We start from the raw sequence: 22,093 nt of genomic DNA, 5'->3' as shown, positions 1-22,093 counted from the left end.
CGAGAAGTATTTATTACATTTGATAAGAGTGAAGGTGGTGATGTGAAATTGATAGTTGATTAAAATAAGCGAAAATTGTGATTAATGCTGCTATTTAATACATTTAATTGTAGGATCAAAATAAAAATAAATTTATTTTGGAAGGTTGTGTGATTATAGTATCAATTGGTTAAACAAAATGAAAGCTTATCAGTTATCACAAACCAGTCCTTCAATCATATCTAAATTTCATTCTGTTTTTCAAAATAGACCCCCACCTTATACTTAATTATAAATCCTGACCCATTTCTTTGGATTAATCGGGTCGACTTGAATTCAGACCCATCGTTTTTATTCCTTCAGAATTCTTCCGGGAGCTGAAACATGAATATCCGGCCAAGTAAAGCCATTGCCCTCCACCAGCTCCACTTCTTCACCAATCCCAATCTGCCACGCGCCACCATCACCAACCTCGTGAAGACCTGATCCGAGACCGTATTCCGCTCCCAGACCCGAGAATTCGGATCCATGCGAGTTCAGCAACCTGGTGAAACTCCCAGACGCGCCGACATTAAGGTCGGGAGGCACGCGCTGCGGGGGATAAGAGGCCAGGGGCGGGGTCACCGGAGAGGAGCGGGAGCGGGAGCGCTTGGGGGCGTTGTCGCGGGCGGGGATGTCGCGGAGGGCGCCACCGTGAGTCCAGTAACGGCGGCATGATTTGCAGAAGTGGCGGGGCTGGGAGAGGTTATAGTTGTTGTAGTAGCAGAACTTGGTGTTGGTGGAATTGCAGCGCGGGCATTGGAGGTGGTGGTGGTTCTCCGGAGGAGGTGGAGGGCCAGTGGGCCGCTGGTGGTTGCCGGGTTCTGACTGCATATGGTGAAGTGGGGCTGGAAGTTGGATGATGGTGGAAGAAAATGAGGCAGAGAAAAGGCTTTTATATAGAAAAAGAACCAACTCAGCGCAACACTACACGCTTGATTAGTTCACTGGTAGATTTACATGTTTCATGTGATATATGAAGTACAAGTACTACACCCATCACTGCAACCCAACTTAGATATTACCAATTTTGATACAAAGGGTTCCATAAAAAATTATTTTTACAATTTTAAAATTTTGAGATAATAATTAGAATTTTTTTCAAATTATTATCTCCTCAAATACCATCTATAAAGAAGGAGGTGGAGTAGGAGCTAGCTTTCACTATGAGAATGAAGAAGTAGAGTAGGAGCTATCTTTGATTCCTTACAGGACCTTGGATGCAAAAGTGGGTTAACTAAACATTAACCAATATGGATGAAATGAAAGGATAGTAACGAGGGATGAAGAATCATGATTGGTGGGTAGGTGTGGGCGTGGGTGTGGGTGGCGTAGGGAACAATAAGTGGAGTGTGGAAGAAATGCAGGCATCAGAGCAGACTCTCAGCATTACCAGTCTTCGGATTCCGACCCCATCTCTCTCAGCACGATTCTCTGCTGAATTCTACTGTCTCAAGTCTTGAGTCCTACCATAGATCAGCCATGACTGTCACTGCTATAAGTCTCGTCTTATGTGTTAAAACATGATTTTCAACTGCCGCGATTGTTTTTGTCGGTGGGATTGGAATCAGAAGGGAAAACCCCACTCCTCCTCTGACAACATTTTTTTGTTTTTTCACATGATGTGACCCACCCTTTCTGCCCATATTCCCAACATTTACTAATACCATCTGCTAAAAACTGACCACTATAAACATTTATTTTTACCAAATTAAATCCATTTTACTACAGAATTTTTAACCCTTTGTTGCAAACTTCACATGAATCGCGTGGAGCTCTCTGCTGTCATGCACGTAAACGCAGTCTTCACAGAAATTGCGAAACATAGGGTGGCCCTCCTCACCGCCTCTGTTGACATCTCCGACCCCTCAACTATACCATTTTCCTTTCAATGAACAATTCAATTTAAACACATTTTATTTAAGAAAACAAACCAATTTTCTAACTCAAAAAACAAATTTGACAACTTCTAATAGAAAATAATTTTTAAGTACATGGCGCATTGATCGGAACATTTGGCTTCTATTAGAACCAAAACATCGTCTCAAATCAGGTGTAAATACAGCAGATGAACGGCAGAGATGTAAAGAAAATGTTTCTTCTATTTTCTGGATGAGAGCAATTTCGTGGGCCTAAGCGTGTAAAGTTTAAAAATCAGACACAAGGTTGGCCCCACATTGAAATGCAAACTATTTACAACTAAAAACTAATGAGAAAAATTAAAGATGATATGGTGAGGGTTGAGAATTTCACTAGCTTTCAAGCAGCGGGCATTGTAGTAGAGACGACTACGAAAGACAAGTATTGGAGCCCATCCTGAATTTTGTTCACCGCAGTGGTCTGATCGGCACGCAGATGTTCAGAGAAGAGATTGGCTTTGTCGTGGATGGATGTCTGTGGAAGAACCTCATGGGAATCTGCAGTGGCCCCCTTTATTGCCGCTAGATAAGCTTCAGTTACATCGGAGATACCTGCATCACAGATTGTATTTTAACTATCAAATACATTTCAATGCTGTCATATATGCCTTTGAGTTACATTATAACAATTGTAATCTTCCTTCAACGGTGTTAGCAAAGGTATTAAGCTACCATTGACATCGAATTTAGTCTGTGACAACTTTCAGTTATTCATTTAAATTGAAATCATAAATTGGATTTGATCCTTATGCATCATTTTTGCTCCATATACATCATTTAATCATGCAAAACAAGAGATGTTTTCTGGGTTCCTTGACATAATCTATAACGTAATATTTTTCGTGGCCCATCAAAAAACCAAAAAGGATACAACCTAAAATCTAAAATGGGCACAGAGCAGAAGACTTTCAAATCTTCATGTAATTGTAATTCTTTATAAGCACGTTAATGTGCAAATGAAACCACTTAGAAGAATTGTGAAGTCCAGTTAAAAATCCGTAACCCCAGTAAAAAGCAATCCATTTAATTGAAGCAAGATCGATTTGATTACATCCAAAGAAATGGAATAATAGAAATTAGAATCATACCTGTAATGAAACTGTTGGAAACTGCTTCAACATTTCCTGTCATCGATTGTGCCTTTGTTCTGATTATCTTAGCTTTTTCAACGGAATCCTCAGGCCATTCAATATTCATCATATCCTCATCAGCATCTTCCTCAACTTTGTTGGCATTAGATATGATGGATTTCCCAAGCAACAGAAGTTGAGAAACCGCAAAACAGCACATTTCCGAGAGCCTCTGTATCAAAATGCATATTAGATATGTAACTATAAACCCAATGTTAATGGAAAAATAATGTGACTAAAAAGTTCTTGATAAACATCTGAGATATTTCCATACATGAACCCCCTCTGAGTGAAGAGAATCTAGTCTGCCAGCAGTCCTTTGAATTATATCATTTGCAGTGAGTCCTGCCAAGGCACTCGTGAACCTGGAAAAAAATTAGGCAAGTATAAAGTACAGAAGAGTGACAAATGATCCCTGATATCAATTCCAGGCTTTGTATGAATTCTTTAGGGTGGATGGAGAAAACATGAGTAAAGATGTATTGTGAGCAAGAGCCAAGAAGGTCTTGTTTGTTCTAGAATTAAAGCTCCAGGAAAACCTATGGAACTATTTCAATCGAGTCTCTACAAACTAATCCTATACACAATTTTTCAATATCACTTCAAACAAAAAAACATCCAACAATGTAAGATTGACATTTATAAGATCACCAAAATAACACCCAAAATTACTTTTCAACAACCAGATATTCAACCCCATGACCCAAAATAAAACCCAAATCATAATTGTGAAAGAATTAAACTACCACTGTTATTTTGTTTAAGTTGGTCAAGTGAGAAATTCTGTGATAACTTTTTCTTCTTGATATGTACATTTGTTTTTTGGTCTCAGTTGGGAATCAAACTTGGAACTTCCCACATCCCCAACCCCCAAACTGATGCAAATCAATTTAACCTACATCAAGTAGACAATATATTATATTATCAATGTTAAAGACAACTTCAATATCAAAAACAGAGTTTTCAAAGGTGTTGAAGCATAAGTCTCATGCCAGGCTCAAAGTAATGTGTCACGGAATGCACTTTGCATAAACACAAGGCTATCTCAGTAAAGACTCAAGAGAGAGATGGTTGCAGGTATCCATGTGCATTGAGGCATTAAAAAGGTATATAGCCTATATGGAAACACATGAGACATGAAGCTCTAGATATAAATAAGGTGTGATTTCATGAGCTAGCTAACTTTTCAGAAGTTCATAAAATTGACATAAAACTCATCCTTTTTTTCAGGAAAATCTGAAGACTCTAAACATGGATTAACATTCATTGACTAAGTCCATGATTTTTTTGAAACTAGTAAGTCCTAACCTGTTCTTTAATGTCTTTTAACACAACCTTCATAAATAAATGTTTATTTATCTATAAGAGACATGTTCATGGCTGATATAACTGCTAATTCATCAGTCTAGAGAACTAAGTCTACCATTTTGGCCATGTGAAACACGTTGCTTCCCACCTCAGCATTTTAACATTGATTTCAGCCTCCAGATATTTAGATGGAAACAAGGAGGGATTGAATTACATTACAACTACAGCAATTAAATTCTAAATAGCAGCTCACAGTTGGACTAAATAATTCATTTTATACAACTCCAATTGTGCCTGTGATCCACCATCTCAGGAGCCATTTGATTCAAAAAGGCAATCTTCAATATTGGTCCAGTTATATCCCCTTACCAAATAAAATTAGTTACACAATCTACTTCTTCACCTTCCTCCTCATCATTCTTGCTTTTTATCCAAGAAATTTAGATCATACTTTGTTGTCAAGGGCATTTATCTCCATTATGCATTTATTCATTCAAAAACAACTTTATTTAGCTTTACCACTCTGAAATTGACAGAACTCTAACTCAGCCTAAACATAAATCTATGAAGTTTCAAATTTACTTCTAACCAAATAACTCTGCCCAAAATATCACCTCATGAGCCCATTCACATCACTAGACCAAGAAGATATATTATGACCATATAAATCCACCACAGGGAGAGATAGGATGCCTTGCAACTATAGAGATCTATATTATTAGTTTGAGGAAGTACCAATGCGAGTTGGGATTTTAGAAGTCATATAAGTGACACACACAACAGAGGCAAGCACATGCTAAGCCAGAGTATTTTAGAAGATGAAAGAATTGTAAACTGAAGAAAAACATCGAATTCTAAAACATAAATAAATAAATTACCCAGCAGCCATATCTGCAGCCTTGCTGACACTTGAATCATGTAAAATTTTCATCTCATCACCATGTCCTTCCCCCCCAGCTTCTACTTTCTTTCCTTTGTCTGACTCTGCACCACTTCCATCAATTTCAGTACTTAAACTGAGAATTTGCTGGACATGTTTAAGCTTTCCATCATAAACAGACTTTTGCTCAGATGGTAATTTTCCTTTTCTTCGGTTAAATAATAATGCATAATGATTAGACAATGCCTCCAATTCCTGAGAACCATCATAGTTCAGCACTTTTAGTAAAACAATCATTCAATCACTAACACACTTAAAGAAATCAAGTTCCAAACATAAAGAAGTAACCTCCAATTGCTCTGGTCCCCCGTATATGTAGAAGCATCGATCAAATGTCACTTCCTCAAATAATTGATCCTCTCCAGCTTTTTCTTCCACTTCATTAGGACTCTTCTCAATTTCAATACCAGTCTCTGTGATCAGTAAGTCCATGGTCTCCTTACCAACAAGCTCCAGCACTTGCATTCCCTTTGCAGTAAAAGCTTTTCCAGTCTGTAACAAAAGCAAGAAATAAGGAAGTGTCTCAAAATTAATAAACAAAAAGATGAGTGCCAACCAAACCTCTATTAAGGATGGTGCAACAGAACCAGCTGCAGGAAGACCACCTTGGTGAATAGATTCAGCAAGGTTCACAGCAGAATTCTCGAGCCTGGGGAACATGAAGAACCAAACTCATTGATCATCAAATGAAATATCAATGCTTTGCACACCAAGAAAAGTGAATCTAACCCATTAAAATAAATGAACCTAAATAATTATTGAAGGTAAAATTTCACCCTTAACAAATAAAATACAGAGTGCAGTTGTATTAGATTGCCTTTAAATTTGGTACATACTTCTGAACGAAATTGGAACTCCCTTTCCATGCACTTCCTAATGCTTGCCATGCTCCTGAAGCCAAATTCTCCACAGAGTTATCAAGAACCTTCAAACCCTGCACATCTTGAAAAGTTAGACAAATTACAGATCCATAGATATACAAGAAATTTGAAATCCAAAGCTATGACTTGCCTGGCCAAGGAATGAATCTTCACTAGCTTTCTCCAGTTTATCCAGAGCAGACTTCCGTAGCTTGTCATCTTCATGATCATTTTTATCTTCGGTCGCAGATTCATCCACTTCTTCCTCATCCTTAGAAGATTCTGAGTCCTCATCCATGTTTTGTGCATCTGTGATGCTCTTTGCTGCAGTCTTAGCAGCCTCAACAGCCTGCATCCACAAAAGCATCACTCAGCAAAACCACACAAATCTACCCAGGAAATTATACCACAAAGTATTAAATGTTTGAAAGTTAGAACCCCTCATATAAATAAATGTAAATAAACAAAAACTGGAACCTTAAGAATGGGAGAATAAAGTAGAAAATTCCTCATCTCTCCATCTTAAGTCATTTATTAATAGAAGGCAGTTTTTCAATACTTACCTAGTTTTCCAGTAGCAAATTCACCTCTGTGTAACTATACATATAAACATGGAATTCCTGCCTTGCACACATTGAAGCAAGTTCCAAATTCAGGAATTATTCAAAAAAGAAAAATTCCCAAGTGAGGCATTGAATCAGAGAAACAATCATAGAATTAAATAGGAAATGAGAACTTCAATGCATGTGAATAACTCTAAGAATCCTGTCACTATGTTTGCTTATGAAGCAAATCGCAAGTGTTTCGCCCTTGAAAAACTAAACCCAAAGTTCCAAAAATCACATGCTGTGAATTCCACAGGAAACTCGGATAAAAATAAGCTACACTCAGAAGGGAATCAAAGCAGTTACTGAACATCGGTGAAGAAGGCGCATGTCAGCAAGATTGTAAAGAAAAATCAGGATTGCATACCGATAACAAGGGAAGCTGCTTTTAAATAACACTAGCACCTAATCAATTTAACAACAACCCTTTAATTCCATAAATTACAAAGCGAATGTCACTTTAGAGTGATGCAGACACATAACAAAGCAACTCAAAACCTAAATTTCCGTTTTAATGGCACAATTAAATGTTTCCAGTAGTTAAGCTTCGCGGTATCCAATGAGTAATTGTGAAAATGATGACCAGTTTTAAGTCTGTGCCTCCATAGTAGTCTCCAAATACATCCATTTTTCAGGTCCACAGAAACACCAAATGTAGCTTTTCAAGCAACAAAATCAAATGTTCGAAAACAAATGTAGCCAATCTTCAAATCGCTAACCCAAAATTCATCAATCCCAAAACCTATAGAATCTAGATCTAAAAACTCAATCACCAACACGAACCTCTACAAAACCCTAATTCCATCAAAATAAATCAGATTCGAGTGAAAGAAGAAAAAAATTTACGCACATTGCGAGAGATCTCTTCGGCGGCCACAGCGGCGGCCTTTTGGAGATCGGAAAGATATGAGAGAGGAGAGAAGCCCCAACCGCCCCATCCGCCGCCGCTTTGTTGTTGCTGTTGGGGTAGTGGCTCTTCCGCCTCTTTCTTCTCCTCCGGCAACTTTGCGGATTGCTCCATTACAGAAAAACTGAAGTCAGAGAGGTTGAGATTTAGGGTTTTGGAGCAACTCCGATTGTGTTTTTCGAATAGATTGCCGTGGATTGAGGTTTCCGGGCTTCAGTAGAAACGGGCGAGGGCTGGCGATCTGATTCAACTGACGTGTGTGTATTTGAAAACAGCATTAGCCGAAACGTCGTCGTTTTCTGCTGCTCTAGATTTTCAGTTTGTTGGAAGTGAATGCTGATTCAAACGTAGCTGAAACGTCGTCGTTTTGGGAAACATTTTGATCCTTTACACAAATATTCCTGAATTATATCCCTATGTTCCAAATATTTAAATCATTTTTTCCAGACTTTTTAGAAAACCATAAAAGAAAGTGTTTTTATACCCAATAAACTAGTCGGAATTTGGAATGTGAAAAATCGTAAATATTAAATTTAAATATTTAAAAAAATTAAGATAACCAACATAAAAATTATTTTTAAATTTTCAATTTTTTTAAAAATTAATGCCTCAATTTTGTAAGCAGTTTTAAAAGTCATTATCTTTTTAATGTAAATTTCAAAAATTTATTTTTTATTTTTGAAAATAGAAAACATAAAATATATTAAATGAATTTATACAACCTTTAAGTCTCGGGATAATTATGCTTTAGGGAAGATAGAATTGATTGTTTATAAGGATAATTATGTTTTAGGGAAAGATAGAATTAATAATGGGTTTAAAGTTCAAAAAAATTGTAAAATTTAATTCAAAGTAGAAAACATTTATTATTGAGTGAAAGTACGTGGTTTTCTAATTATATGAAATGAATTTATCACTATGTTGTATCATTTACAATATACCCTACTTTCTTTTTTTATTTTTTATTTTGAGGCTTTTAATTCTCTAATGATTTATTTTTTTAAATGTTAAAAATAAATAAATTAAACTCACCTTCAAAGTAAAATCTTGATTTGAAAAGTTTTTAACTTTAAATTATATTTCAAAATACAATTTAAGATGAAAATATTAAAATTATTTTTTAAATGATTTCAACATGATTTTTAATTTCATGTAATAATAATATATATCGATATGAAAATTTTAAAATATATGCAAAAACAATCTATTAAAAAAAACGGTTATTGCTCTCTTTCAAATATATGGAAATTATATTTTAAAAATGCTATTATTAAAATTAAATTTTAATGAAAGTTTCATTAATTACTTTCAACAAAGTTACTAAAATATTATATTATTGATAATAAAATAAAATAAGAAAATAAAACTGAAAATAAATTTAAATTATAGAAAATATTTATTTTTACTTAAAATTTAACTTATTCAATTATAAAATATAAAAATTAAATTAAATTAAAAAAATTAAAAAGATATAACTAAAAGTCTATTAATATGTCTACTGTATTTTTCTTTTTCTAACTTTTTAATAAAAATATAAATAAAAATTATTAAAATATTTTTAGAAAAAAAAAACTAAAAAGGTGAAATAAATATGACACTTGGAGATCAAAAGGGGAGAGTAAAAGAGTGAGACTAAAGAAAAAAATATATATAGATCTATTAGTTACCTTAACTACCCCTAAATTATAACTATCCCTTGTTTTTAATGTTCACCTAAATAAAGTAAAGTCAATATATATTTTTAAATTTGATAAATAGTTATTAATATTTATATAAATAAGATAAAATAAACATAAAAATGTTCATCAATAATTTGAGCTTATTTGGTATATTTCATGTAGAAATAATCTCAATTTATGAAGAAAAAAAATTAATTAAAGAGTTTATTTCTAAATGCTTTTAATTTTAAACAAAAATAAAAAATAAAAAATCATTGAACCATATAAACTAAAAAATATATACTTCGGACATGATTTTATGCTTCAATGTTGTTAATTTTAGAAAATTAATAAGCATGATGTTGTTTGGATGTTATTTTTTTTAAAAAAAAAAAAAACAAAAAATGATAATAACTTCTATATAAAAAGTATAAATATTTTTAAAACTATTTTAAAAAATTGAAACATTAAAAAAAATTTACATCTTCAAATTTTAAAAACTTAAAATAAATCCATATTTTTTATACAAGAGTTACTATATTTTATATAAAAGGTGATAATTTTCGATTAGCACTTCAAAATGTCATTTAAGTGGTGTTTGTTTTTTTGGCTTTTTACTAAAAACAATTTGTTTTTAAAATTTAGGTTGTTTGTTTTTCTACTTTTTTATGACTTATTATAAACTTTTTACTAAATAGAAAAAAACCAAAATATGTAACTTTTTCTAAATAGAAAAAATAACATATTGGTTTTTTACCTTTTAATACTTAATAGAAATAAAATACTATAAAAACAAGCAACCTAATATTTAAAATTATTAAGTATTAAGGTTCTATTTAGAATGAAGTAAAAAAATAAACACCACCTAAGTCAATGAAAAATGATTCTAAAAATTAATCTCCTCTTATAAATGAGAATATAACAATCATTTCCCTTCTTCAATAAGAAGGATATGACAATTATTTTCCTTCTTGAATAAGAAAAACTAAGAATTGTTTTCATTATAAAAAGGAAAAAAAAAACTTAAATGTCACAAATGTATTATTTAGAAATGAGGATATGATAATCATTTCTTTTTTGAATAGAAAAAATGAAAATCGCTTTCATTGGAATTCGTTATTAAGAAAAAAACTTAAATGTCACAAGTGTATTATTTTATATATATATATATATATATATGAGACATGATAAATGTCATGATATATTATCAACCTCTTTTTTATATGTTATACATATAGAAAGAAAATCAATTATAATTAAAATTAGTTATAAACTTATATATTTTCAAATAGAAAAAATTGTGTATGTTTTATATGTTCATCTAAAAATATATGTAAAATAGTAACTCATCTTTTCATTTGTTCATTTAAATGATGCTAATTTTAATTTTAGAGTGTACGAAACTTTTATTATTCTTACAAGTTAATTTTATTTTATTTTTCTTTAAAACTCTTCACCAAGAACATTTTGACCTTTTTAAATTATTTAATCTTGTATAAATGAAAAGGAACAAATGAAATGTGTTTGAAGAAATATGTAAAAATAATTTAGTAATTAATTTTAAATTTATTTTCTATTTTTATTTAATTTTTTTCAATTTGGCCCAAATTTTCTAAGAGATTTTTTCACTCAACTGTTTTTCATGACATCCAAACATAATTTTTCTTAGCTTGTTTGTTCTCTTTGTGTTTTTTAATACTTTCTAATGATCAAAGACAGGTATAATGAATCTTGTAATTCTTGATTTAAAATTTTAGAATTTTGGCTCCCTTAGATACTTGCAAGGCTCTTGTCTGTTTTTAAAATTGTTAATAAAATGAAGTGTGATTCTTGACCCTGATGCCATCAAATGGCTCTTTGCATAAATATTTTCTTAGTTAATTTGATTGTGACTTGTTTAAACTCTACCCATAATCAAGTTGTATGCATCTGTGGGAGGATGAAATTCCAAAGCTTCTTGGTGAAAAAAACTATGAACAAGAAACTGAAACGTGGCACAAAAATGAAAGTCCTTTCTTCTTCCAGTGAAGTTTCTAACTACATTAGGTTTGTTTCCAGGCAACAATGCTGCAGCACATGTGGCACTTATATGGTTCTTGTTTTCATGGAGGTGAGTAACTATCTTCATATGAGAAAATCTTATTGCTTTTCATCATATTTATGGTAATCCCTGGTCTGAATGTAGCTTTTCGTTGTGCAGTGGCAAGACTTTTGGAGAGGACGTGTAGATCATCGGAGGATGGGAAAGTGACCAATGTCACCCCAGTTTCACTTCTGGAGGTTAAGGTTGAGCGTTATATTAAGGTGATATTTGGGGATGAAACTGCTGCAAAGAAGTATGATCCTGTTGAGATGTCTCAAATTCCCAGAGTAAGGCTTGGAGAAGGGACCTTGGGGGCTTTGTTTAAGGTTGTGCTTAACGGTGGATCCACTGTCACCATGAGAAAGATCAGACCAGGGTTGGCTTGCTCCAATGATCTCGAACTTTGGATTAAATACTTTGGAGGACTGTGTGATGTTTGGCTCTTGAAGATTGAGTTCAGTCTCTGGTATGGTGGGGAGGCTTTCGTTTTGTACGAGTACTTGTGCTTGGGAAGCTTAGAGGAGCTCTTACATGGTGAGACACCATTTTCTTTACAATTTCCCCCTTCAAATCCCAACCCCTTTGATTGACTTCACTTTGTGGGCTGCAATGTAGGAAGTGAAGGAGCTCAATTTACTCCACTGAATTGGGAAATTCGGTGGGGAATCGCTCTTTGTACAGCCAAGGCAGTGGCCTCAGTTCACACTCATATCACAAAACATGGGGATTCCCTTGTCTGTGGGGTGATCAAGTCTTCCAATATCTTGATCCGCACAGACTTCTCTGCATGCCTTTCTGGCTATGAAATCCCTTACCTTGTACCTGCCAGAACAATCATCAGAAGGAATCCTCGTCGAGTAGCGCCAGAACTACTTTCTAGTCATAGCTACTCACCAATGTTCACTAAGAAGTCTGATGTTTACAGCTTTGGAGTGCTGCTTCTTGAACTCATCACAGGGGAGAAGCCCTCAGTGACCAACTTAGCAGAGTATGTAAGAGAGAAGAAAAAGAAGGAAGGATGGACAGGGGTATTCGATAAGAAATTGGGAAATGTTACAGACAATATGCATAAAATGTATGTAATTGCAAAGCGTTGCCTTTCATATAATCCAAATGAGAGGCCTCCCATGAAGAGAGTGGTGCAAGAGATTCAAGAATTGAAGTAGTGAAACCATGTTTTGCTTCTGGATGGGATGTTTAATCGTGCTTAAACGTCTCCCTACTAAAAAATAACAGCAATTTCTTGTAAAGAAATGAAATCACAATCAGAAAGGAAAGACTAGACGTTTTCTTGTGTTTGATTTCCTGATTCTTTTGACCATTTTCTTCGAAACCTCAGGAGGTTCAACCAGTTATGAATCTTATGATCAAATGCCTTCTTTTTTATAAAAAGGGCTTATTTAGTTTAGATGCCATATAATTAAACAAGATTAAAATGAGAGCAATCAGAGAAATCAACAATAATAATGGAGATTCAAATTACAAGAAGGAATTTCTCTGCGTGCAATGATGTTTCTTTTGTTGCTTTACAGTGTAAAGAGAAATGGAAAATATTACAGTTCATTTGTTGAGAAGCTCAGCTAACAAAGTGTGTATTTGGCATTGTGAAACTAGAAATGAGAATGACAAAATGGGAGAGATGTTAAGATATACTACTTAGTAGCCTGGGAACATTGGTGGAGGCGGAGATGAGTATTCAAATCCGATGTTTGGTGGGAGGACGAAATCATCGCTTGGGGGTGGTGCAGAAAAGCTAGGAGGAGGAGGAGGAGGTAGAGATGGTGATGGTGGTGGGGGTGAGAAGGCCGGTGGTGGTGGGGAACGAACTGGTGGTGGGGGTGAGAAGGCCGGTGATGGTGGGGAACGAACTGGTGGTGGAGGAGAAAAGACTCGTGGTGGGGGAGAAAAGACTCGTGGTGGTGGGGAATGGACGGGTGGAGGGGGAGAGGAGACGGGTGGTGGAGGAGAGGCGACTGGTGGAGGTGGAGAGGAGACTGGTGGAGGTGGGGAGTGGACAGGTGGTGGGGGAGAAGAGACTGGTGGTGGTGGGGGAGAAAAGACTCGTGGTGGTGGGGAATGGACGGGTGGAGGGGGAGAGGAGACGGGTGGTGGAGGTGGAGAAGAGACTGGTGGAGGTGGAGAGGAGACTGGTGGAGATGGGGAGTGGACAGGTGGTGGGGGAGAAGAGACTGGTGGTGGTGGGGAGCGAACTGCTGATGGGGGAGAAAAGACTGGTGGTGGTGGTGGGGAATGGACGGGTGGAGGGGGAGAGGAGACAGGTGGTGGAGGAAAGGCGACTGGTGGAGGTGGAGAAGAGACTGGTGGAGGTGGAGAGGAGACTGGTGGAGGAGGGGAGTGGACAGGTGGTGGGGGAGAAGAGACCGGTGGTGGTGGAGGAGAGGAGACTGGTGGTGGTGGGGAGCGGACAGGTGGTGGTGGAGAGTGGACTGGTGGTGGTGGTGGGGAATGAACTGGAGGAGATGGTGAGTACAAGGGTGGTGGAGGGGACTGTACCGGCGGTGGTGGGGAGTGTTCTGGTGGTGGTGGAGAAGAAACCGATGGTGGAGGAGATCGGACAGGGGTTGGTGGTGGAGGAGATCGGACGGGGATTGGTGGTGGTGGAGAGAAAACCGGTGGTGGAGGAGATCGGACAGGGGGTGGTGTAGAGTGGACCGGCGGTGTATGGGATGGAGCAGGTGCTGGAGAGGTTGGTGGAAGTGGTGATTTTGCTGGTGGACGACCTGGCAACGGTGGTGAAAATATCGGCGAATAGTTCTTCGGGTCTGGTGGAAACGCCGGTGGTGGGACTTGGGGAATAGGAGCTGGTTTTGGTGAAGGGGATGGAGCAGCAGAATCTGACGGGGGAGATGGATGAGACGGTTGTGGGGGAGAAGAAATCGGAGCTGGAGATGGCTTTGGTGTAGGGGTTGGAGGGGTGGCCTTATGAGGAGGAGGTGGGCTGGAAGTTTTAGGTGGGTGTGGAGATGGTTTTGGCTTTGGTGTTGGTGTTGGTGTTGGCGTTGGTGTTGGAGGCGCAGAGACTGGCGAAGGACTAGGCTGCGGTTTGGGTGTCGATGGGACCGACTTGGGCGGACTGGGCCTTGGTTTAGGCGTTGGTGGGGTGGACTTAGGAGGAGCAGGCTGTGGTTTAGGAGGTGATGGGGAAGGAGAAGGATGGGGTTGTGGTTTAGGGGTAGGTGGGGACCGTGGGGTGGAAGCCGGGGGTGGTGTTGGACTACGGACTGGTGGCCTTGGTTTAGGGGGCGAAGATTTTCCTCCACACTTGGACTTGCTACAATCTACCGGCCGACTCACAACTGGTAAACATGTTCTGGCTGACTTCTGCTTTGGCCTGTCCGACAAACAATTGCTTGTGTCATCCAATGTTATGTCCGCCCTCGAAGGTGGCTGGCACGATGGAGCCTCTCCCTTGAAGAAATTGTAAGAGAACGTAAAATTCGACAAACTAGGCAACTTGCAGATTCCGTCAGGGACAAACCCAGTTAGTGTATTGTGTGAAACATCCAGATGCTCCACCTTCTTTAGGCCTGAAAAGCTCTTGAGCAGGACCCCAGTGAAGGAGTTAGAACCCGCAGCAAACACAGTCGCATTACCCAGCATTCCGATCTCTGTTGGCAAGCAGCCACCAAAGTCATTGTTGGAGAAAACGATCTCATTCAATGTGTTAGCCATCTTCCCAATGCTCTTTGGAATGCATCCAGTGAGTTTATTGTTCGCGAAAACAACCACCGAGGCTGTTGACTGGCCTAGAGTTTCAGGGATGGAGCCTGTGAACCGGTTATCATTCACGAACAAGGCATCAAGTTCCTTCTCAAAGACCTCTTCCGGCAGACTGCCTTCAAAGTCATTAAACCTGATGTCGAGGTACCTGAGGGCTGGCAACGATAGGACAACTGTGGGGAAGGGGCCAACAAACCGATTGTTACTGATGTCAAACTCATGCATAAGGAGCAGCCTAGAGAAACTCTTGGGAATGATTCCACAAAACCGGTTTGAATTGATATGGAAGAGCGCAAGATCAGTCATAAGCCCCAGCTCAGCTGGAAGGTAGCCAGCAATATCGGCATGGTTAATATCAACACCAGCAACAACACTCAAGTTGGAATCATCAAGAGCCGGAGCACAGAAGACACCATTATAGGCACACACATTGGCACCAACCCAATTGCCAGTTGTGTTAAAAGGGTCAGAGTACATAGCATTTTTCCATGCCTGAAGAGCAATGTAAGCTCTCCGGAGCCTAGAATTGGCAAAGGTTACAACAAGATCAATCTCATATTCAAAGTCATCAGGGAGATCACCATCTTCAGGGAGAGACAAGAGCTGACGCCGGGCGATGAGGGACGCCTCAGCATCAGAAAGAGCCAAAGAGAAGGATGAGACCGAAGAGAAAAGGAAAGACAGAAGAATAAAGCAGCCTAAGGCCTGCATTATTTGAAGGTTAGCCATGCCAGACCACCTTGGATAGGCCCAAGGCTGCTTTAAGCAGGGATGCAACGAGGGAAGGTGTTATATTGAGGGAGAGGATGGTATCGCTTGAGAGGCATTGAGAGGTTGTAGACAGAGGCCTCCGATATTAGCACCCAAACATGTGGTGTCTCTCTGTACACCACAAAATCTGGGGCACCTCTAACTTAGGGATAAATTTAGGAAGGGATTGCTAGGAAATGAAACAGGAGTAGCAGACCTAAACAAACTAATCATGACCAAGTCTTCCTTTAACTACCTGGTAAGGTTAGTTACCATAGCGACCTTCTAACAGAGCAGACCCAGAACGTGAGTGTCTGGATAATAGATGGAGTGTTTGGGTGCACCTCATAAGTGAGTATTCTCAATTTAAGGAGAACCATTAAGGGTTTTAGAGAGTTTTATGATGCTTATAAATATGAGATGGTCTCATTTAACCAAAATACCAAACACCCAAAAGTTTTTAAAACACTTTATAATATTGTTCGAGTAATAATGCTTTTATTTATCTTTTGAATTATATTAACTGAGTTATATTACAAATGTATGTAGTCCATAACCCAGTTCTCACCATGTTAGTTGTTAATAATGTAGTTTTTGAACTTTTGAAGTTAAGGGTAAAATAGGATTGGAGTTTGATTACACTAAACTTTTTGAATTTGAAGGCAAAATGAGGCTCTATTTCTCCAAATTGGCTAGACTTGCAGGTAGGTTAGAACAGTCCAACCATAGATTTTGCATTCCTGTTTTCTTTTATTTGTTCATATTGCAAAAATAAAAAGCATTTACAATATTCATTTGTTTTGCGTTAAGAATTAATTGAATATTAGGAAAATAAAAGAGAAATGGATCCGAATGGCAAGAAGGGAGATGCTACAGGTCACATAAATCGTAGCCAAGCTCAGGATAGCAACCACCACGATTGTGGGAGGAGAACACGAAAGAAGACACAAGAATTGATTTGAGTCTTGATTTTTATTAAAGAGTAGAGTGCCACTTAGTTATGGTAGGTGCTAGTTTTCTGTTTAATGTTTTTTCTATGTCTAGTACTTCTACTGTAAACTTATATCATAAGTGGATACTACTGTTACAGACTTTAATACCATCTGGACTATCTTTAGTCCAGTTTAAAGCTATCTTTATTTAAATATGAATTGCCTTGGAGATTTATATTATCTTTTGGCTTTCCCTATATAATCCTTTAGCTTCCCCTGCATAAATTTCCTTGTGGAGATTAAAACTGTATTGATGAATGTAGTACTAATAACAATTCGTGTCATGACATGCAGGTCCAGGCACAACTCATTCGGGTCATGACACTATCCTGGTGTTGTATGCAGGTCCAGGCACAACTCATGGCATGCATCAAGTCTGTAGCAGTATTGACACATGACATAGGTGATACAAGCGTCACATATCATGGGTCGAGGCTCAAACCTATGCCGAGTCATAATACAAGCCCTCCTTTTATTGTATTGTATCATAAAGAACAATATTCACACAATGAGGAGCATATCACCACAAAATTTAAGCAATTGAGTCCAAAGAAAGATTGATTTCCTCTTTAACTGATCATATATTACAGAATTTGTAGAAGCTATAACACAAGTTTTTAAAATAGTTATCCCGGATCTCCCCTCATTACACTTACCCACAAGTCCAGACCCACTAAGATCTATCAAAAATCACACTTTGCAGAATCCAAAAATATTCACAAAGCAACTCAGCTAACTCAGTTAACTCGGCACAACCTCTCACTATTGACTTTCCATAACTATCAATCGGTTTCGTGGTCAGGGGCAGGAGAATACCATGCAGGGAACCTCCCCTTTGTTCTCAGAAGCCTGGTGAAAGCCGAATCTGGCATTCTACCTTTGTCCTCTTCTTCAAGCTCTTCTTGTGATTTTGGCAGTCCATCCGGGACGGGAAACGGTCTCCCTCCTTCTTCCTTCTCTGTATTCACTGCCTTTACTGATCCAATCCCGGCCTTTTTCCCTTTACTGAAGGTTGCAACATGGTGTAGGCATCCAATCAGAGACTTCAAGCCCCCCACTTGAAGAATCAGCTTCTCTACATCTTCCTTTGGGGACTCTTTCTGAACAATATCATAATCACAAACAAATTAAATAATTATCACTAACCAATTTTATGAATTATTTTCTGTTTGGCTGTTGAGAATCCGTAGGAAAAGGTGCAAATCGGCCAATAGAAAATTTCAAAGAGATTAAATCCATGGTACTTCGAAAAAAACAATTAATTTTACACAATTCAAAAGAGCCTAACATGAATACAGGATATTTAGGATTTCAATTTATTTTCTTGACAGCCAAACAGGGAGCAGTGGAACTGTGGAACTCACTTCTAAATCTTTGAGCTCGAAATATGCCTGCCAACAGCTATACGAGTCATCTCCTTCGAGCGTCGAACAATAATCTGAAAAACACCAGATTTCAGTATCAAATCAGCAACAAAAAATCTTACAAATCAAGAAAGAAAATCACAGAAAAAGAACAACATATCAAAACACCACACACAAAACATTATTTTATTTGAAGTGGAAATCTAACAAAACTGTCAACGTTACAGCAATACAACACAGAAAAGGGAGAGATTTTGATGTACCCATGAGCTCGTTTTCGCACTTTTGGATCAAAGGAGGCTCTTTGAGGACTCGATCGAGTTTGCTTCGGCTGAAAGGCTCGAGCTTTGGGATGTAAGGCTGGCTGTTCCTTGAAGAACAGCAAACTGTAGAGGATCTTGAATCTCTGACATCAAAAATCAGAGAAGGAGATGAAAGAGCGAATGATTTTATCATTGAATTAAATCGCAGAACGCAAATTTGAGAAAAACCAGAGTGAATTCTCAAAGATAAGAGGAATTGCTCTGTTTCTTATAGGGCGGAGAACCAAGCGGATAAGACCAAGATATTTTATTTTATTTTATTTTTTTCAGATTTTTTGAATTTATTGAGGATAGTGTCAGGGCTGTGACGCTTTGAGTAGGTGACGGACGAATTGCGGTGATCTGTTTGATGGTGGTGGCGGTGAGAGTAGTGGTGCCCTCCCTAGTGACCTTATCCTTTCTCTTTTTGGCAACTGGATTGTGGCGGAACAGTTGAAAACGGTGGGAAAAAACCAGTGGGTCCATGGGCTTCTTTGGGCCCATGGTTTTTCGCTTTTTGCTTTTTGGGTTTTTGCATGTAATACCGGCTGGCCCATTATGGGCTTACATTAAAAGATGGTTTGTGGGTAATGGGTCATTTATCCAAGGATTTTCATGTGGTACCTTCGGGCTCCACCATGGCGCAGCCAAAGTGGGCTAATGGCCCACTCAAATTTTGAAAATGACAGAAAATCTACTTTAATTAATTAGGAATGTTAGAAATTTTGAAGAAAAAAAATTGAATTGATTCGTTTGGTAATTGTCTTAATAATAGTTTTCTATTCTTTAGAAAAAATAAAAAAGTAGGAAGACACATTTGATAATCAAAAATTATTTTTTGTTTTTTATTTTTAAGAATGGAAAACAATGTCCTTTTAAAAAGCATCTTTTAATTGTTTTATATTATTTTTATTTATTTTTTAAGGATTGTTTTAAAAAATAATTATATAAATAAGTAGAATAATTAAAAATAAAACACTAAAAATTATTTTTAAAACATATTTAAAAATATATATATAATTTCTAATTTTATTATAACATTACAATCCATTTTTTATACTAAAAACTATTTATTGTTTAATTTATTAATAAATTTTAAAACTAATTTCATTTTTAATAAGAGTTGAATTAAATTTAATTTATAATATTTTTATAAAATCAAAATAGAAAATTTATTTAGAAAACAATTTGTTTAAACAAGTTTTTTGTTTTTTTATTTTTAAAAACAATTTGCCAAACACCCTTATTTTAGTAAAATTCTAAAATGTTGTTTTTTATTTTTTAACTTAAAAACAAATTTTAAAAATAAGCATTCAAAAACATTTCCAAACAGTTTCATCATCTTTTTATCAAGATTCCCCAAAAAAAATCATAGATACGAGATTTTTTTTTTTTTCTCTTTTTCAATTCTTTTTCCTCAAACCCCCTCCCTCCCAAAAAAAAAAAAATTGAACCAGAAAAGATACTAGTTCACGGTTCACCGGTTTGACTAGAGGGTCAAATCGATGACGTCATAAATATATAATTTATATATTATTAAAATTAAAAATAATTATAAAAATAAAAATAATAATTTATATACTACTTAAAAATTAAAATTTTATTAGAAAATCATAAATTTATTTGAAAATAAAAAAATTAGTTTCAAATTCTAAATTAAAATTAAAATCAGAATTTTAGTTTAAAATTAGAAAATTTTAAATTTATTTTTAGATTAAAAACTTATTTTAAAATTAGAATTTTATTTTAAATTATAATGTTTTTAATAATTTAAATTAAAATCACATGTTTTAAAAATCATAAAGTTAAAAAAATAAATAATAAATAATAAATAATAAAATAAATAATAATGGATATGAACTAATACGGTAAAATAAATAAATAAATCGATGGAGAAGTAAGGGACAACTGAAAAATGAAAGAGGAGGGGTAGAGGGGCAGTGTCGTAGTGGCAGAAGAGGAAGAAGGTTGGGGGATGGAGGTGGAGGGGCACGCTAGGAATAGAAGAAGGATGTGGGAGGGGGAGGGGGCGGTTGAGGCCGAAGGCGCACGTTGGGAGTAGAAGGAGCTCGGTGGTTGAGGCTGGAGTTGGAAGTGGGGGAAAGAGAAGGGGATTTTTTGAACCGTTCAGTTCACCCAAAACTAGCCGAGTCAGCTAATTCATCGGTCTGATTGTCGGTTCTGGCGGTTCGACGCTGGTTCAAAGGCCGCTAGACTCAAACAGACTAATCGGATCAAATTGGTGACCGACTGGACTAGCCGGCAGTAGGATCGGTTTTTAAAACACTGCTCATAAAACATCCATTTTTCCTTTATTTTTATTTTTTTTAAACTGAAGTACTTGGCTAATGTTTCGTCACAATCTCATAATCATTCACTTAAAAAATTGAGTGAAGGCAAAAGCCCTTGACAATGATAGTTAAATGAGAGACAAAGAATCCAAGATTATTTGAGATTTTCGAGTTATATTGTGGTTAGTAGAAGGAGGGTTAGGATTAGTGTTTGCTAGTTAGATGAATGTGAATATCTTTCTTCTTCTATCCTAATAGAAGAACCGCATAAGTTTCTTTGTGATAATATTTATCAAAATTTAAACTTAAGTTCTTCATGATATTTGTTAAAATTTTAATTCAATTCAATTTGTTGATGTTCTTTTTTTTTTTTTTTTTTGTGATTATGTAGTTCGTGGGATGAGGTTATGGTTACATTTTAAAGAAGTTGATAAGATGAATAATTGTTTGATTTAGCAATAATAAATAAAAGATAAAAACATGATTTTAGTGATTTTTGAGTTATTTAGGAATTTAAATTTGAAATCGAAGGGGATGATAAATACAAGGGTTGTTACATTATTGTTTTTTAAAAGATATGGTACATTTTGTCAATTTGATCTCTCTATTTAGGTCAATAGAATTTTTATTTATTTTTTGTCTTTTTTTTCTTCCTAAATATGTTGGTCGATCATGAATCGCTAAAATTCATCATTGATATATAAAAAAGGTGCAACTCATAAGGGATCCTAAAAGAGGTGAATGTATCTACGAGACATATTTGAATGAGAAGAAAGATGAGTGAAAATAACAAATGAAAATGTCTAACGAAGATATTTGATGAAATTTTAAACCAATAAGGATTATGTATATTTTGTCATAACTTGAGGAAATGAATGAAATTAACCTATTAAAAGAATCAAAACTCTTTGTAAGTTTATCAAGACAAAGAATATATGATGCTTGTTGGGTTTAGTGAATGCTTACTATCATAGTTTGATTCACTGATGAATAATTTAATAAAAAATGTATAACCTCCTCATATCAACACTTGAGATGAGTAACATGTTCAATTTGGTGAAATAAAACGTGAATAAACATTACTAGAACTTAAAGAGTGTAGCCTACTCTGAATAGTTATCTCTCATATAATCTATTATACCATTAATTGATTTTCTAAGTTCATTTTAATTGATTTATAGTTATAAAAACCATTTCTTTGATTTAATTTAGAGTAGGATAAATT

General features: G+C 36.1%; 6 protein-coding genes across 6 annotated transcripts; 2 read left to right on the top strand and 4 right to left on the bottom strand.

Annotated features, from left to right (window-relative positions):
* Window positions 1-210: 210 nt before the first annotated feature.
* On the bottom strand, window positions 211-1,025 carry LOC104878796 (dof zinc finger protein DOF1.6). Its single transcript, XM_010649494.3, has one exon. It carries the CDS (start codon window positions 850-852, stop codon window positions 331-333), a length of 522 nt encoding a protein of 173 aa, XP_010647796.1. The 5' UTR covers window positions 853-1,025; the 3' UTR covers window positions 211-330.
* A 930-nt stretch (window positions 1,026-1,955) lies between these two features.
* LOC100262433 (uncharacterized) lies at window positions 1,956-8,055 on the bottom strand. Its single transcript, XM_002284850.4, has 9 exons — window positions 7,631-8,055; window positions 6,327-6,524; window positions 6,152-6,249; window positions 5,877-5,964; window positions 5,604-5,807; window positions 5,254-5,510; window positions 3,342-3,432; window positions 3,026-3,239; window positions 1,956-2,489 (listed from the first exon to the last, which is right to left on the bottom strand). The coding sequence occupies exons 1-9, from the start codon at window positions 7,799-7,801 to the stop codon at window positions 2,278-2,280; spliced, it is 1,533 nt and encodes a 510-aa protein (XP_002284886.1). The 5' UTR covers window positions 7,802-8,055; the 3' UTR covers window positions 1,956-2,277.
* A 3,358-nt stretch (window positions 8,056-11,413) lies between these two features.
* Window positions 11,414-12,057, top strand: LOC132252617 (leucine-rich repeat receptor-like protein kinase PXC1). The gene has a single exon (XM_059735884.1). It carries the CDS (start codon window positions 11,506-11,508, stop codon window positions 12,016-12,018), a length of 513 nt encoding a protein of 170 aa, XP_059591867.1. The 5' UTR covers window positions 11,414-11,505; the 3' UTR covers window positions 12,019-12,057.
* Window positions 12,025-12,826, top strand: LOC100852892 (probable inactive receptor kinase At5g58300; the record flags this gene model as incomplete). The annotated part of the gene is made up of 1 exon (XM_010649496.3): window positions 12,025-12,826. A coding segment is annotated over one exon (570 nt), but the record flags the coding sequence as incomplete, so codon positions are not given.
* An 81-nt stretch (window positions 12,827-12,907) lies between these two features.
* Window positions 12,908-16,042, bottom strand: LOC100255508 (pollen-specific leucine-rich repeat extensin-like protein 3). The gene has a single exon (XM_010649580.3). It carries the CDS (start codon window positions 15,896-15,898, stop codon window positions 13,085-13,087), a length of 2,814 nt encoding a protein of 937 aa, XP_010647882.2. The 5' UTR covers window positions 15,899-16,042; the 3' UTR covers window positions 12,908-13,084.
* Window positions 16,043-17,451: 1,409 nt separating this feature from the next.
* On the bottom strand, window positions 17,452-18,818 carry LOC100267586 (CCG-binding protein 1). Its single transcript, XM_002284848.5, has 3 exons — window positions 18,539-18,818; window positions 18,276-18,349; window positions 17,452-18,011 (listed from the first exon to the last, which is right to left on the bottom strand). Exons 1-3 carry the CDS (start codon window positions 18,729-18,731, stop codon window positions 17,694-17,696), a joined length of 585 nt encoding a protein of 194 aa, XP_002284884.1. The 5' UTR covers window positions 18,732-18,818; the 3' UTR covers window positions 17,452-17,693.
* Between the last annotated feature and the right edge of the window lie 3,275 nt (window positions 18,819-22,093).

This window comes from Vitis vinifera, chromosome 3 (assembly GCF_030704535.1).
Source record: "Vitis vinifera cultivar Pinot Noir 40024 chromosome 3, ASM3070453v1".
NCBI lineage: Eukaryota > Viridiplantae > Streptophyta > Magnoliopsida > Vitales > Vitaceae > Vitis > Vitis vinifera.
This window is presented reverse-complemented; position numbering and strand designations above follow the sequence as displayed.

What these genes read in the sequence shown, in the direction of transcription:
- LOC100255508 (XM_010649580.3), bottom strand. Translation starts at nt 15,898, where the DNA reads ATGGCTAACCTTCAAATAATGCAGGCCTTAGGCTGCTTTATTCTTCTG.
- LOC104878796 (XM_010649494.3), bottom strand. Translation starts at nt 852, where the DNA reads ATGCAGTCAGAACCCGGCAACCACCAGCGGCCCACTGGCCCTCCACCT.
- LOC132252617 (XM_059735884.1), top strand. Translation starts at nt 11,506, where the DNA reads ATGGTAATCCCTGGTCTGAATGTAGCTTTTCGTTGTGCAGTGGCAAGA.
- LOC100267586 (XM_002284848.5), bottom strand. Translation starts at nt 18,731, where the DNA reads ATGATAAAATCATTCGCTCTTTCATCTCCTTCTCTGATTTTTGATGTC. An exon ending in GTGCGAAAACGAGCTCATGG is followed by an intron (nt 18,350 to 18,538) that starts GTACATCAAAAT and finishes GGTGTTTTTCAG; the next exon opens with ATTATTGTTCGACGCTCGAA. An exon ending in TCGAGCTCAAAGATTTAGAA is followed by an intron (nt 18,012 to 18,275) that starts GTGAGTTCCACA and finishes GATATTGTTCAG; the next exon opens with AAAGAGTCCCCAAAGGAAGA.
- LOC100262433 (XM_002284850.4), bottom strand. Translation starts at nt 7,801, where the DNA reads ATGGAGCAATCCGCAAAGTTGCCGGAGGAGAAGAAAGAGGCGGAAGAG. An exon ending in TTGCACCATCCTTAATAGAG is followed by an intron (nt 5,808 to 5,876) that starts GTTTGGTTGGCA and finishes CTTTTGTTACAG; the next exon opens with ACTGGAAAAGCTTTTACTGC. An exon ending in TTCACTCAGAGGGGGTTCAT is followed by an intron (nt 3,240 to 3,341) that starts GTATGGAAATAT and finishes ATTTTGATACAG; the next exon opens with AGGCTCTCGGAAATGTGCTG.